The sequence below is a fragment of the Fundulus heteroclitus genome, chromosome 23, assembly GCF_011125445.2.
Source record: "Fundulus heteroclitus isolate FHET01 chromosome 23, MU-UCD_Fhet_4.1, whole genome shotgun sequence".
NCBI classification, from domain to species: Eukaryota; Metazoa; Chordata; class Actinopteri; order Cyprinodontiformes; family Fundulidae; genus Fundulus; species Fundulus heteroclitus.
In genome coordinates this window covers 30,173,640-30,188,570 of record NC_046383.1, presented here as the reverse complement: position 1 = coordinate 30,188,570, position 14,931 = coordinate 30,173,640, and the positions used below count along the sequence as shown (strand labels likewise).

At 41.4% G+C, this 14,931-nt stretch overlaps 1 protein-coding gene across 8 annotated transcripts in view; it reads left to right on the top strand.

Annotated features, from left to right (window-relative positions):
* Positions 1 to 14,931, top strand: part of LOC105931278 (rho guanine nucleotide exchange factor 9) — a 73,781-nt gene that overhangs the window by 24,563 nt on the left and 34,287 nt on the right. Inside the window, exon 1 of one of the 8 annotated variants that reach the window (XM_012869891.3) lies at positions 10,783 to 11,033. The exons of 5 other annotated variants lie outside the window; for them this stretch is intronic. In XM_012869891.3, the coding sequence (XP_012725345.2) occupies positions 11,019 to 11,033 (15 nt within the window). In that variant the 5' untranslated portion in view covers positions 10,783 to 11,018. Of the gene's footprint in view, positions 1 to 10,782; positions 11,034 to 11,335; positions 11,519 to 14,931 lie in introns of those variants that run through there. 2 more of the 8 variants (XM_012869889.3, XM_036127024.1) reach the window with 2 other exon arrangements.

The following is a 14,931-nucleotide window of genomic DNA, read 5'->3' as shown; positions in this document are numbered from 1 at the left end:
ATTTAAAAGCACTTATGTTGTCGACATTAAAAGAACATGTTAAATGGCAAACCCCATTGCCGTCCTAGACGTCAGCTGAAATCCAAGGAGGAAGTCCTCTGCAGGTTATAGCATAATGCAACACTCTAAAGAGTCTGAATCGGCATATTAGGCCAGTCATCATCATGGGCCAGGAAATCTTGGTGATCCGTGACAACGTGTTCCCTCCTGCCTCTCCCATTTGCAAGGTCCTCCTGCAGTGCCGTTGCATCCACAGTACAGCATCATGCAGAACTGTCACCTCGGTATTTAACTGTTTATAGCAATTAGTGTGATTGCCTCGCACACTGTCACAATGTGTGCGTTAATCTGTGGTACACTCACCCTGGTGATAATCGGGGAGAGGAATGTGATGGCATAAACTCTGATAAAATGTTGTGCTGACTTTGATTTCATTTTTGTATTATTTTGAAAGGTCCTTATGTATAGCTATGGATTACTAGCGCAAGAATGAATAACAGCGGTTTTGAATGCCATCTTTTCCTGGCTGATACTGATTTCCAGTTTTTTGGGATTTTTTTTTTTTTTTAATCTGACCTGCTGATACCAGTTTATTTTCCTTAGTAGTTGTGTTGCATTCTCTTTGTATTAGGAATTCCTATTTTCTCATTTACCAGCCAAAAATACACCTTAAATTTGTTTCCTAATTCCAACTGGCAAAGTTGAACTTTTGCCAGTTGGAATATGGATTTTGGAATATTGGATTTTTGCCTCCAATATCTGAAATACATGAGGTACTTTTCTATCAGGGAGGAAATGTGTTGTTCAGTTCCTGTTTATTCATCCTTAACTTAAAAAGAATTTCTCATTTGATTTAGCAAACAAATGCTTACAACCATAAATTAGATGAGGAATATTAAACTTTTATAACAGAACCCAGTAAGCACTTTGTGTGCACTTTATGTCTGTTATTTTAACTATCAGTTATAAATGTGTCCTCTGGACTGAAACATCATCTAATAAAACAAGTTAATACAAATAAAAAGAGTCAAGAGGCAGCCTAATAATCAACATTTAAGGTTAGCCCCTTAGGGTGTGTGTGTAAAGACTAAAGTTAAGTAATCCCCTTTCATTACAAGTATTGGCTCTTATGTAAATCTGCTCCAATGAATTCACTTAATATCCAATCAACCTGTTTTTAAAACCCAGTCCACTCATTTCTCCTTTCCTGACTTTTATGTTTTTTCATTATTATTATTATTATTATTATTATTATTATTATTATTGCAAAAACATCTCACTGCAGAGCATGGGGAGAGTCGCCACCAAAATGCGACCTCCGCCTCAAACTATCATTGCAATCTATCATTAATTTCCTGCTGCTTGGGAACAGTAAATCCAATTGCCTAACTAGCTGACTCGTATCTTCTTCCTACACGACTAAAATTGGATAATTTATGGATAAAAACGACAGGTACCTTAATTATAGTTCTAGTTGTGACGCAAGAGATTTATTTAAGCTTTTGTTCTGAAAAGTGTGTTTTTATCAACAAAATGAACACCGATTTGCTTGATCTAAAGGTAGGTAGGAGAGTGAGAAGATAACTGTTCACTTTACGTCCTGCGTTTGGTTGCTGCTGCTGCTGCTTTTAACAATAGCCATCAATAATCAAACGGTAATCTTCATCGAAGAAAGCAAAACCATTGAAACATGTTGGATTAAACCCAATCTCAGTCTTGTATTTGTTCATTAGGCTTTACTTGAGATGCAGTTTCTTTCCCGCATATGAATTATATCAATTAAGTCCAGACTGAGGAAACTCAAAGACTCTCTTCATCTTACCTTCAGTTATAGCAATCGTCTCAGTGATGCCGTCTCACTAGGGACTGAATCAAAGTAAACAGTCGCAGAATAGTTTCATCTTGTTCTGGGGTTACAGATATTGCACACATTTTTCCTTGAAAAACATGATATCTCTAGTGGTCCTCAGCATCTGACTATGATTTCTGCCTCCTGCTTGGCAGACCCCCTCTGTTTGATCTGTCTGTCTTTTCTTCTTAACGCTCAGTGTGCTCTGACCCACTGACAGCTGATGGCCGGACAATAGTGACACAAACTGCGCTCAGGAAAAGTCCGGCGATTTTTATTTTTAGGCCGCTTTGTGGCTTGAAGGCCTGGGAGGAAGCAGGAAGTCAGTGCGGTTGCCGTGGGGATGGGAGGAGAAGAAAAGAACTGGAGCAGACTGAAGGGGAAATGGGTGTGGTGGGTTTTGCCTCCCATTAGTGAAATACCTACTGACCGCGAACAGATTCATTTGCAAGCTCTAAAAATTGAAAGTCTTATTCAGGGAAAGATTTTCTAAATATGTATCTACTTTGCCAAAGGCTAAAGGGTTCAGTAATTTCTTTAGAGACCTCAGAGAACCTTAGATCAGAAAACGATCTGTGCTTTCTATACTTCTTGTTGTTATTGTTGGCTTTGACTAAAAATAAAAGATCGCGGACATGTCTATGGTAGTTTGTCAGGACCATTTGGATTTAATGTTAAAGGTATTAATGAATGTTATGTTGAATAAGATCATAACCTTAACATCTCTGGGTTCCAGAGGGCAAAGTGCATAAAAATCCTATTAATAATACTTAATTAATTAATAATACTTTTTTAAGCTTAAATCTTTTAGTCTGCTTTCTTAAATACATAAACATTTTACATGGAAAGACCATAGTTGTCAGTGTTGCACCCTTTATTTTAGCTAGAAAAACATAAAATCTAAGATTTTATGAAAGTCTGGCTGGTGTGTACAAGGTATAGTTTATCAAGCCTATTTTCTGTTGTGATAATATATTTTATTTCTATGCAAAATTGCAACACAATACAACAGAGGGTATCAATTTTAGCCTCCTCCATTAGTTGCACTGCCAACTAGGGTTTAAACGTGGAAATTCAAAAGAAAAACTAAATTTCTACTCAGATGCTCCGATTGAATAGGATAGCAGATGTTGGCTGCTGCAAAACAAAATAATATTTTAAAAACAATGGAGACCTGTCTGGGTCGAGGGTCCTTCATGGGAAGTGTGTACATTTTAAACTTGCAAGGTGTGTTAAGAAGCAAGGTGACAGTCCATCATTTAGAAAACCTCTTGCCATTAGAATGAATACAGGCAGACACATTGACAATTAAAAATGAAAAAAAAAAAAAAAGAAACGGCTCAAAGGATCAAACTGAGTCCATGAAAAACAAAAGAAAAAAAGTTATTTGCCCAGACTGGATGTAGCATACTGCTTTAGATGTTTCACTATGATCAATTTAAAATGTTCTCATAAATGAGGCTGTGAATCTAAGGATCCATTCATGACTACAACTTTCTATTCAATAAAAGCTCACCAGCTGTAAAACGAGAACTCATTTTCTCCTTTAGCAGAATCATATTGCTGGTATATTTCAATGTGAAAGCTAGTTCCTAAAGATAGTTCACAGGATTCCAGTCCATCACATGACCAACACCAAGCCACAAACAGTTCCTTTAAGCTGTTTCATCTGCTGTGGAAACTGATTTAACTGCCTGATTGACATTTTTCCATCTCTGTATACGAGTGTGTTTGTATGAAATCTGCATGTTGATCTGAGTAGATTGTCCACAAGGAATCCAACTTCTTAAATAAGCATCATTCAGCTGTTTGTAGTTAATTATTAATGTTCATATTTAAGAATTATTTTCTTAAGAAACACGTTTATTTTCCCACAATGGTGTCATTTGGGCGTGACGGTGGCAAAAACACCTAGACACAGTTAAACCCTAGATTAGTAATATGAATAGCAAGCTAATTTAAAGTTAAGCTCTAAAGTAAAGGAGAATGAACTTGTCAGAACGGGAAAAAATTCATGTACAGAGCAATTATTGACAGTATGGGATTTTTAGATAAAATGCAATATTCAAAATGAATAGAGGAAAGGTAGCAACTGATTTAAAGAACGATGCGAGAAAACTATGAATTGTGCATGATTGTACAAGCAAACACCTCAGAGCAGCTAAAACGTGTGTACATGGCCATTAGCATCTGAGAAACAGAGTAAACGACTCTTGATCATACTCCATTGGAAGCTTTTGTCTTAATTGGGTCGTGGTATCTGCTTTACTGCAGCAGCTCTCGTCCACAGGGGGATAGATGTGTCCGAGTCAGCAGCACCTCCCGTTTATCAGGGTTCAAGGTTCATTTAAAGATTCAAAGATTCTTTATTGTCTGCGCGTTTTACCGTGGGGAAATTTCTTTTTGGCCTCTCCGGCTAAGAGTACACATAAGAAAGACAAACAAACAAACAAACAGGCATTGAACAAGGAGTGCCTTTTTTTTTTTTTTTTGAGGGGGGGGGGTATTTTTTGGGATATAGTATGGGTTAGTGCCTTGCAAAACTGCTCATACCTTTTTCACATTATTGTTACTTTACAGCCCCGAGCTAAAATGTATTTTACTGGGATTTTATTAGGAAAATAATGCATGAATTCCACTTTTTTATGGCTACAAATCTAACAAAGTGTGATGTGCATTTATATTTAGCCCTGTAATTTAATGTCAGCATAATTTCAGCTTTTCTTTCAAGGTCTCAGAGGCTTGTTAGTGAACATTACAAGACAAAGTGTCATTAAGACGGAAGAATATTGCAGACAAGTCAGAGATACAGTTTAAAAGAAGTTTAAATCAGGGTTGGGTTATAAAACAATATCCCAGCTTTGTTGCTACACTTCACAAAGCACTAATCAATCCAATTTCCAAACATTGAAGGAGTATGGGATAATTACAACTCTACTGAGACATGGTCATGCACCTAAAGCAGCAAATTGGTCATTAAACAACCAAGGAACCTGTAGTAACTCTGGAGGAGGCGCAGACATTGACGGCTCAGTTGGAAGAATATGTTGACAGAATCATTATCGTGAAAGAGTTGCAAGAAGAGGGCGAAAAGAAGTCCAACCCAGGTGCTAACATCTTCCTCTGGTTTAGATCAAAGCGGATAAGTCACCTACAGCTGATACAGAATCTGCAGCCAGACTGGAACATTTGTGTTCACAGATGCTCTCCATCCAGTCTGACTGAACCAGAGCCAATTTGCTAAGGACGGACAAAATCTTGCCGCCCCGATGTGAAAACTTGATATATACATACCCCAGCAGACTTGCAGCTTGAACGGCAGCCAAAGGGTGTCTCCACAAGTGATTGACTCAGAGTTACTGAATGGTCAGGCCACACTTTTCAGATTTTTCTCTGTGAAATACTCCGGAAAAAAACGTATAATTTTCATTTAAAACTTCGCGATTATGTAATGCCTTGTGTTTGTCTGTCACATATGTGAACATTTATTTGAAGAAGTAAAAATATGTTATATTGATTGCGGTAATGTGAACGGGATGAAGGACAGGAAGCCACCACAGCAGACCTCCCATCGATCACAATGAAGCCAAACGAAACAGCGGCCCCAGTGCTTGTTCTGCGTGCCGCATACGCTCAATATGTTTAAACGGACACGAGACTTCTGCCCAGAGTGAGAAATTCTGCCATTTATACGTGCTCCCTTTGTATATGTATGAGTATATTAGCGTTGGTGTCTGTGCAGATTTAGACTTTCAGATGTGACCTTTGTTGTCTAAATGTCAGGGAGATTGGAGAGGGAGCCCACAGAGGTAGGACAGGCTTATGTAATCTGCTCGCTGAGTCTCTCTCACACTCACAACCACAGATGGGGGGGAGGAGGGGGGGGGCATGTTTGAGGACGGTTGTCATATCTCAGCTGTGATGCACCATACCCCTCTCTGTGCACTGAAAGCCTGCCTTTCAGGAGCCATTGCTTTTATCAGCATGTATGTGCAGAAAGTGCCTCGGAAATTATTTATGGCTTTAAAAATACTGATATGCCGCGCTCCCTCTGTGTTGTTCTTTTGAACTTCTTTTTGAGGTCTTTTTATCTGTACCAAAGCTCTCAGGTGAATCTTAGGAGTTTGCTTCTGTGTGTGTCTGTGTGCTGGATGGTTAACTAGGCTGGTATAGTGCTGCGTGGGGGAATAAACCGTGGCGTCAGTATTCTTTCTCGACACGTCTTGACCGAGCGTTTTTATAATCTGCCGACCCGGTGATTGCACCTGAGCTACAGGAGGAGTGCCGCAGTCTGCTCAGGGGTGTAACAATGTTCGGTTTAAGTAGCGCTGCGAAAATAAAGGCCAAAGCGACGATTTGCATGCCAATGGCAAGAACAAGCTTCAGATGGGACCTGGGGCCATTTTCATCCCGTCACTCACAACTGCCGAGCCTTAAAGGGGCCCCGCGCGGGAAAACGTTTTGAATACCAAACACTCACCCCCCCCACCCCACCCACACCCCCATGTAGGTTTTGAAAGGCAACTCTGAAATGTTGCTTGGAAACAGACATCGGCCACACTCGACCCGGATTCTCGGCTGCTGCGGCTCATTCCAGCAGCGCTGCTTTGTGGGGGTGGGAAGTATCAAAACATCCACTAAAACTTCTCAGAACACTCCCAAAGCATAATGCGCGTTGCCAGCATTCCTAATCAATATGCTTGGTATGTCCCACACCGCCACGCCGTTTGCTCACAGAAATCAGCCCCGCCACTGTGGTCGCAGACGTCGGCTCACGGTGAAAGCAGTAATTGGAACCGTTGAGCAATAAAGAGAGGCTGCGTTAATAGTTCCAGGTTCTGGCTGTTTTGATTGTTTGCTCAGAGCATAAGGCGTGCTCTTGTTGTGTCGGTTTTACAGTGTGCAGGAGACTCAGAGGGTAGTCACTGTGTGTAAGAGCCGTGGCTCTTTTAGACTATGTGTCACCGTGTCTTTCTGGGTCAAGGGCGTCTCGTGTTTACTGCCTTACAGCGCAGATCTTTGTTTGTAGCTGCAGAAATGCACCCTATGGTACAAGTTTGTTCACAAAAAAGAAAAAAAAGAAAAAAAAGACATACAAACTTTATCGAACGTTATCACAAACAGGATGTTTCGACGTGACACAGATGGTTTAGCACCTTGAAACTACCACAGTCGCAGCCCCGTCTGACTATGGAGGTTCACCGTTGTTTGCGAGCCCAGCTGCTCAACTTTGGAGTACATCTCCGCTAGCTTAACAACGAGTGGATAGAATCTGTGAATTCCAAAAAAAAAAAGTAAAAAACAAAGCAACTGGAGACGTAGTTGAAGACGTTTCGCTTCCTCTCCAGGAAGCTTTCTCAATTCAAAAATTAATTGAAACATCTTCAACTACGGAAAACAAGTCCAGTTGCTTTGTTTTTTACCTTTTTTTTGGAATGACCATGACCTGGGTGACTGAGAATCTTCACCAGCATAGATCTGTGAACTTCAGCTTTCAGGTCTCACCACAGAGCCGGGCCATTGTAGCGCAATTTGTGTCAGCCTGTCATATAAAAACCTCCCAGAAGGGCAGAATGTTGGTGTTATAACGTGTCTTATGCAATGCAAGGTGAGAAGAAGTTTAAGGGGTATGAGTATTGTGGGGAGACTCTGCTGTCTGGTTGGTGTAACTTTTAAAACAGGACAGAGAACAAAAAAACATCATCACAAACGGACTGAATATTTCAGAAGTAAAGATCACAAGAATAAAAAATGTTTTTTTTAAATACTGCATTAGGAAAAAGTTGAACTATTTGGAAGACTTTTAGAAATATTTGCCTTGGTCTACAATGGAAAGTAGCAGCAGTTTCATTCTTTTTTAGTAATAAAGCCCCAGCAGGTTGATAAGGGCATTTCCAAAGACGCTGGGACCAACATAGTAGTGGAAATACTCTAAACGACTGCCTGTTTTTCTTTTTTTTTTTTATAGCATGCAGAACAAACAGGGAATGTCTTTCATTAGAACAGTGGCGTGAAAAGCTACTGTGCCATATTTAGTTGACATAAAAATAGGCCAGTACTGTATCGGTGGCGTTAAATTGTGCTCATTTCAACAGCTTTATTTGTGTAGGGTTAGTAAATCCTCAGGAAACCCCACAAAGCAAGGAAGCCTGTTTGTCTGCAAGTAAAAACTTCAATTCAGCTAAATCCTCGAAGCGAGTTCACACTTTTTAACGAGTAGGTCAAAGTTCAGTCCACAAAAAGGAGGGTTTTTTTATGAGAAACGCGGCTAAAGTCAGTGGAAACTGTGATGTAAATGTCACCAGATGACACGGGCGCTTATTAGCATGTCCGTGACGTCAACGCGTCACATTGGTGCTCTGCTCTCTGCCAGCCCTTTACATCTATTTACTCATCTAACCCTCTCTTTGCTCACATGTGTTGTTCGAATAAAGTAAAAAACTGTAAAAAGCGGCTCGTGTGTTCTGTTTTCGGTTGTCGGAGTGCAAAACAAATCAGCCCGTTAACTCTGCGCTGTTTCCTGAGCTCCTAAAGAAAAACATGCGGTGGGATTGGATGAAGGCTAAACAGAACTACGGCCGCAAAGCCCTGTTATTTAGCATTTCTGTGTTTGATATATTTGATATATCTACTTTATAGCAGCTTTTATGTGAGGCCATGATTGCCTAAAAGCTCGATTCCACTCCTCCCCCTCGGTTTCGTGTGGTGTGGTTTTTACACGCTCATAAATTTCCCTCATTAATCCATGTGGAGAATCTTCAGCCTAACAGTTTCCAATAGACCCACACTGCAAAGCAAGGGCTAATACTTGGCAAACTCTTTTTATTCTATTTCTAACGCTTAATATTTCCCTCGTCTGCACTCAAGCAAGAATGGTTGGCAATAATCCATCCTTTAGGCACGGTGTCATAGTGGGTTATGAGTTGAGCTGGCGAGGTTTAATAAAACCCTGCACAGCAGTCAGAAGCCCTGGAGTGGTACGCTGGTCTTCTGGTTAGTTAAGAAACTAGTCAGCTGAATTATTTTTATGTCGCCCATCAGCTCTATAAGTCATCTACATCCAATGTTTGTTTATTTTTTCTTCCTTTCAATGTGAGGTCTTTTGGAAACTATTGCTAAAAGCAGTCACTCTTGGCTTTGTTTCACACTCCGGGTACTGTCACTGCTGAGTTTCTCGCTTTACTTCATTCGGTGCCAACTGCAACGTTGCAACGTTCCTCCTCCGGCGTCACGGAGAAAGAAGGGCAAACAATAAATCCGGATAAGAAACCTGCAAGAAAATCTTGACATGGTACTAGTAGCTAATTGACGTCCGTGATGAGGATCAGTGATGATGACTGGTCGCTGTTAAAAATGAAGCAGAGGGGAAGGAACAAAAGAAAAGGTCTGGGCTTTGCACAAAAGATGCAAGTTGAAGTTTGGATTGATAAAAGATGTTTTGAAATTGAGGCCCCACGTTAAAAGCAGGGTGCTGTTTCTTTCGGAGGTTTTAAATTAGAATGAAAATCTTTATTCTCAAGCATATCTTCCCCTGATAATTATTTGTATGAGCAAATATGTGCCGGAGTGGAAAATCACAGGTTGCCAATTGTCCCGAGGAGTTTTCTCCTGCCTTTCACGGCTGTGCTGGTAATTTTGCTTCCTCACTTATTTGTATCCACCGGCTCATTACTGATTATTTTAATGGGATCAGTTATAATCTCTTGTATTTTATGACAGTCAGCGGGCCTACGTTCGGATTGCAACCAACCAATGGAAACAGATCTTAAGAAAGTATTACACAATCAAATTGTAAAAACACTTGACATTTGAGCGTTTTTTACAAGTAACTTTGTTCATAATTGGTCTATTAGATATAAAAGAAATCTGCTATGCCATGGTTAAGATCATGCTTATCAAGTATGGGTATGAAATAGAAGGAGGTTGGGTAAAAAAAATGTAGGAGAGCAAACTGGTAAAGGGGCGAAGTGACCTGAAGCTGTCATGACCTCATCGTCTTAGCTGGAGCTTCAAAACCCACTTTTGATTTTGATATTTTTTCTTTTCATTGTCTTGTGGGTATAAATTGACATTTCTGTAACTGTAGAACAGACTGTTAACACACACACACACACAAAATAAATAAATAAAAAAACACAATAAACACAAACAATGTAACATCGTTAGTTTATCCAACATAAAACATTTGCATTTTAAAGCTGTTTTGTCTCACAAATCAATGTATAAAAAAAAAGACATTTGTGTCAGTGAATTAGAAGAAAACGAACTTTCTCCATTATGAAATTAAGCTCACAAAAACTCACAAAAAATGAATTATTTGTGTTAACGCGGAAAAGCATTTCTTGTGAAGAACGGTAAAAACTCCATGTTAGGCGTCTAGTTAAAGCCACCCTGCAGACGCATGGTGACCTGCAGGAAACACAATTTAAACCGACTTATCACAAAGGCTTAGATTATGTCAGAGTCTGTGTGTGTGTAATTGAGTGATTGCTGATAGTGTTATGGTCTGTTGGTAGTAGTTCATGTGAAGCAGGTGATTAAAAAAACTTTGGTTAATCTTTCAAAGTGCTCTCTGATGCATCTTGGAGATGGCACCTCGGTGCAATTGGTCAGCATAGCATCTGTTTCCATCACTGCACCTGATAAAAATAAAGAAATAAAAATTAAAAAAAAAAGCTGGAATGAGGGCTGACATCATGCCAATAGAGTAGTATGATAATGAGACGCTGATTGAACTCCCGTTTTACCTTCATCCTCCCTCACATCGGGCCGCTAATGATAAATCATAAATCACCGCAGCAGCCGCGCGATATTTTTAGACGGCGCTGGGAGATGAATGAGGTTATGATTGTGGTCTCGGTGGTCGATACAGTCAGAAAGGGGGGGCTGGCTGGCTGCGTGCCCCTCCCCCGGCTCTAGGTGATGTCTGAAGCCGGTAGTCCAGCAGCAGAGCGCTGATCAACTGGAGGACCGCCTCTCTCAGGCTCCCGGAACATCTCCCCCTGGTCCCCGCTCACCGGAAGGCTGCTCAGCAGCTGCGAACAGCCTGCGCACAGCCTCTCTCCTCTCAGCCCTGGGAATCTATTGGCCTGGCTGTCGGTCAGTGCAGGGGAAGAGGCTAAGACACCGACAGGTGTTCACTAGCGGGCAGAGATCGCGGTGCAGACTGATGACGATGATGATGGTGAGGATGATGCATCTCTTCCCGTGCCTTTGCGAAACGCTATTGTGAAGAGGCATAGGGAGACGTTTTTTTCTTTTTCTTTTTTCTTTTTTTGCGCTCCCCTCCCTCCACTCTCTACGTTTCTTCCCTCATCGGTTATGGTGGATTTCTCGGCCGCTTTGAAGCTTCGCGTCTAGACCCGGGGAGGGGGGGCGGAGTGAGAGCCGGGAACAAGCCGTTAACAGAGAGCCCCTCTCAGCATCGGCCCGCAGCGCTGCGCCATGGCCTTGGACGTCCAGACGTGCGCGGTGTTCACGGTGATCGCGGTTCTGGTGCTTGTGAACGTGCTGTTGATGTTCATCCTCGGTACTCGTTAATGGATCTGCGCTCGGGGCCCGGTTCGCAGCGCACCACGCTCTGGAGAGGAGAGAAAAGCGGTGCGCGTTGGTCGAGAGCGGGGACACCCGGCGCTCCATCACGGCTACGCGTTGAAATGAATGACGTTGGTACAACATAATGTATTTCTGTGTCCCCCCCCCCCCTCCCCACCTCCCCTTACCCCCCTCCCCCTCCTTCCCAAACCTTCGTTATGTCTGGTGTCCTCTCACCGTTTGTGATAGCTGCTGTTGTCTAGTGGTGGCTGTAGCTGTGCGGATCCAGGTCTGGTGATGCTCTGCGCCCTCTCTGTGCTTACAGGAAATCCATATCCCCTCGTACACAGCCCCTAAATATGTCGATCCTCCTCTGCCCCCCCGTCTTGTGTATTCAGACATTTCTCATGCAATGTTATTGTTTTTTTAAAAGATGAAAATGAATCTGGTTTTTCCTAACCCTGTCCTAGCTGCTGCTGCGTCAGGACTTGTGTTTTTTTTTTTTTTTCTTCTTCCTCTTTCTGTTATGATCCACCATGGCCACATTCACAACATGGCAGCTAATAGCTGCTCAGTGATCTCTGTGCAGAAGTTAATGTGATATTTCTGGCAAATAGCGTTGCAAGCGAGAGGCCCCCGGCTGCTGCTCTGGAGGATCATTGTGATCTCAGCTGAGCAGTAACCGACAGCAGGCAGGGCTGGGCCTAATAAAGGAGGGCCTCCATCACTCCAGGTTTCCCCCATTTTAGATTCAGCTAAACTCAGCTCCCATTTCATAGCCCCCAATATTCTCGTTTGTCCGGTCTGCACAATTTCCACCTGACACCCGTGTGCAACCTGTTCGTTCCGTGGCGACGGACGCAGGTGTGGAATTATATCTTAACGTTTGTTGCGGACGGAATATCCTCAGAGTTAGAAAGCTTTGTCAGACTGCGATGAGAGAGAAAGAGAGAAAAACACGTTTTTCCTTTTCTTTCCACAGTGTAATGAAAGGACTGCAGGCAGGTGTCATGAATGTTGTATGAATGTCAGAAATAGATATGCTAAAAGCCTTTCCCATAGCCGTCCACGACAGGCCTATTTATAGAGATATAACTGGCTAGGATTTTTTTTTTAAGATATTGTATGTGCTGTTTGACACTCACGCCAGAGTGCTTTGTCTTCTTTGTGTCTGTGCTTAAAGTGGCAAGTGTTGTATGCTGGGCCGTTTTTTTACGAGGTCACGGCCTCCTGGGCCGAAGCCCGTTTTGGCCGTATACCAACACAAGTTTTTTCAACGCCTGTAAATTATAGTTGATTGATAGTTCGGTACACATCCGCTCTTGAGTTTTTGGGAAACAATCCTTTGGTTTGTCCTGTCATGATGGTTGAGAAAGATGTCTTCATCGATACAAAAACATGAACTAAACGTTTGTAGTAAGTATGCCAGGCCTTTATGTGGCGATGTGGGACACTTGTTAGGATACACCAAAAGACAAAGAAGGATGCGTGGGGAATTTGCTTAAAGTTTGCTGCTCTTACTTCTGATGGGTCTGGAGTGGAGGGTTAGGCTGGTGGTGAGGTTGTGACAACATCCTGTTTAAACAGTTGCGTATCGATTGTCTGCATGAAAATTGAACACAAAACAACCAAGGGCCTTTCTCAGTACCCATTTACGCAAGTACACACTTGCCAGTAACAGCCGAGTTCTTGCCGAGGGCGCTAGGACGCAATACGGCGGCTCTGCCGTACCAACAGAGCCTAGTTTATGATGTCACCGCTCAGCTACGATCTTTCGAAGATCGAAGGTATTTATCAAATCTTTCAGAAAAAGACATCTGAATGGTAGAATCATGCCAGTACGGCATTTCTAAATCAATAAATGGTGTTTCAGATTATAAAAGATGCGGATCTTTCCTGGAGTTTCAGTAAATGATATGGTTTTACTTGGAAATGTGACTACTTTCACATTTATTATGGATAGAAAAATACAAGAAACATTTTAACCTGACAAATATCAAATATACATTGTTGATAAGAAAGAAGTGTTAATACTAAATTGAAACTATATAAAAAAATAAAAAACAATGAACCAAAGTTTTTCTTTTTGGTCAGAACAAAGCTTTACCGGGTAAATAATGGTGTTTCACCTCCTCATAATACCTTTTCAGACTTCTGTTACCAGCAGCTATGTTTACATGCGCAAAATTTCACGATCAGATTGAAATGTATTCGGGTTAAAAAACAAAAAATAATCGAATTGTAATGTTTATATGGGCACATAATGAATTAATCCGATCATGTGTGTGTATATGCGTCTGGCTTTATTAAGAATAGAACCAGTCTCACATACGCAGTTATCAAATTTCCCTAAAAAACCACAGAAGAAGAACTTCCGTCTTTGCTGAACAACAGAAAATAGTAAAGAAAGTAGTAGTGTACGAACACCCAGGCTGGACTTGCACCTGGTTGTAGTTATGGTTGAAATGTTGTTGAATAAATTATCATTGTGAGCTCTTTTAATGTTTCAAATTGAAAGTTCTATCGGTAGCCCCGACAGTTTTGCTTCCCTACGTATTTCTGCCACTCAACAACTCGGAAATACGTCACGTTTACGTCCGGCTCACATGCGCGTTCGGGTCAGTTTGCCACATTTGTAGTAACTTGATCCTGACAGGCATTTACATGCACATCGCTCGGACTTTATTATCAAAAGCAAATGTTAATATAATTATTTGTAAAAGAAGATGAGGAGACAGTGCAGTAGACGATGGCAGGACGGGTGAAGAGAGCTGAGAGCTCCTTGAGAGATTTTGGGAAGTTGCATCCAAACCTGGAGCTGTGGTCTCTCCTCATGCAGAGCTGCCTGCATAAAACCATGAAAATTGGAAAATTATAAAGAGTTCACTTTAATAAACTAGGCTAACATAAAAAGCCAGGAGACAGGTGCACTTATTTTGTACTAGGATAATCGCAAGTGCTCTCTTTGATCGTTAAGAGGCACTGTATTAAAAATGGGTTTCTTGCTATGCCAAAAAAAAATGCCAGGAAGACCAATAAACTTTGTATTGTAAGGAAAAACCGTGGCGACATAGCTAACTTTTTAAACTTGTCGGGGTGAGCAGAGCCACACGTATTTTAGCAGTCTTAAAAAGTAGGCCAGAAACAGTCATTTTTGTTTTTTCCTAAATCCCTCTAAGGAGGAGCCTTTAATGTTTATAAAACAAGTCCCTAATTTTTTTTTCACAAATCCTTTCGGTGTTACAGCATGCCATTTTTCTGTCTATCAAACATTGAGGACTCTCAGAAAAATGCTTCGCTGCGCAGACATGCTTAGAGAAAGCATAGGCAATTTTCCTGGAAATATAAGTAAGAAACGTAGTAAAGTCCCTTTTTGAATAACTGCGTATGCGCAAGATCGTCTTTACCTGCTCTTCCGCTCCTCAGTGGATCACCTGAAAAAATCTCAGAAATACACTCTGATCTTGTTTCTTTTTACTGAGGCCTTCCACTTCTTCTTATAAACTGGTTACGCGGTTTGCTTTGTGCGACTCTCAGCCTCGTTCAAA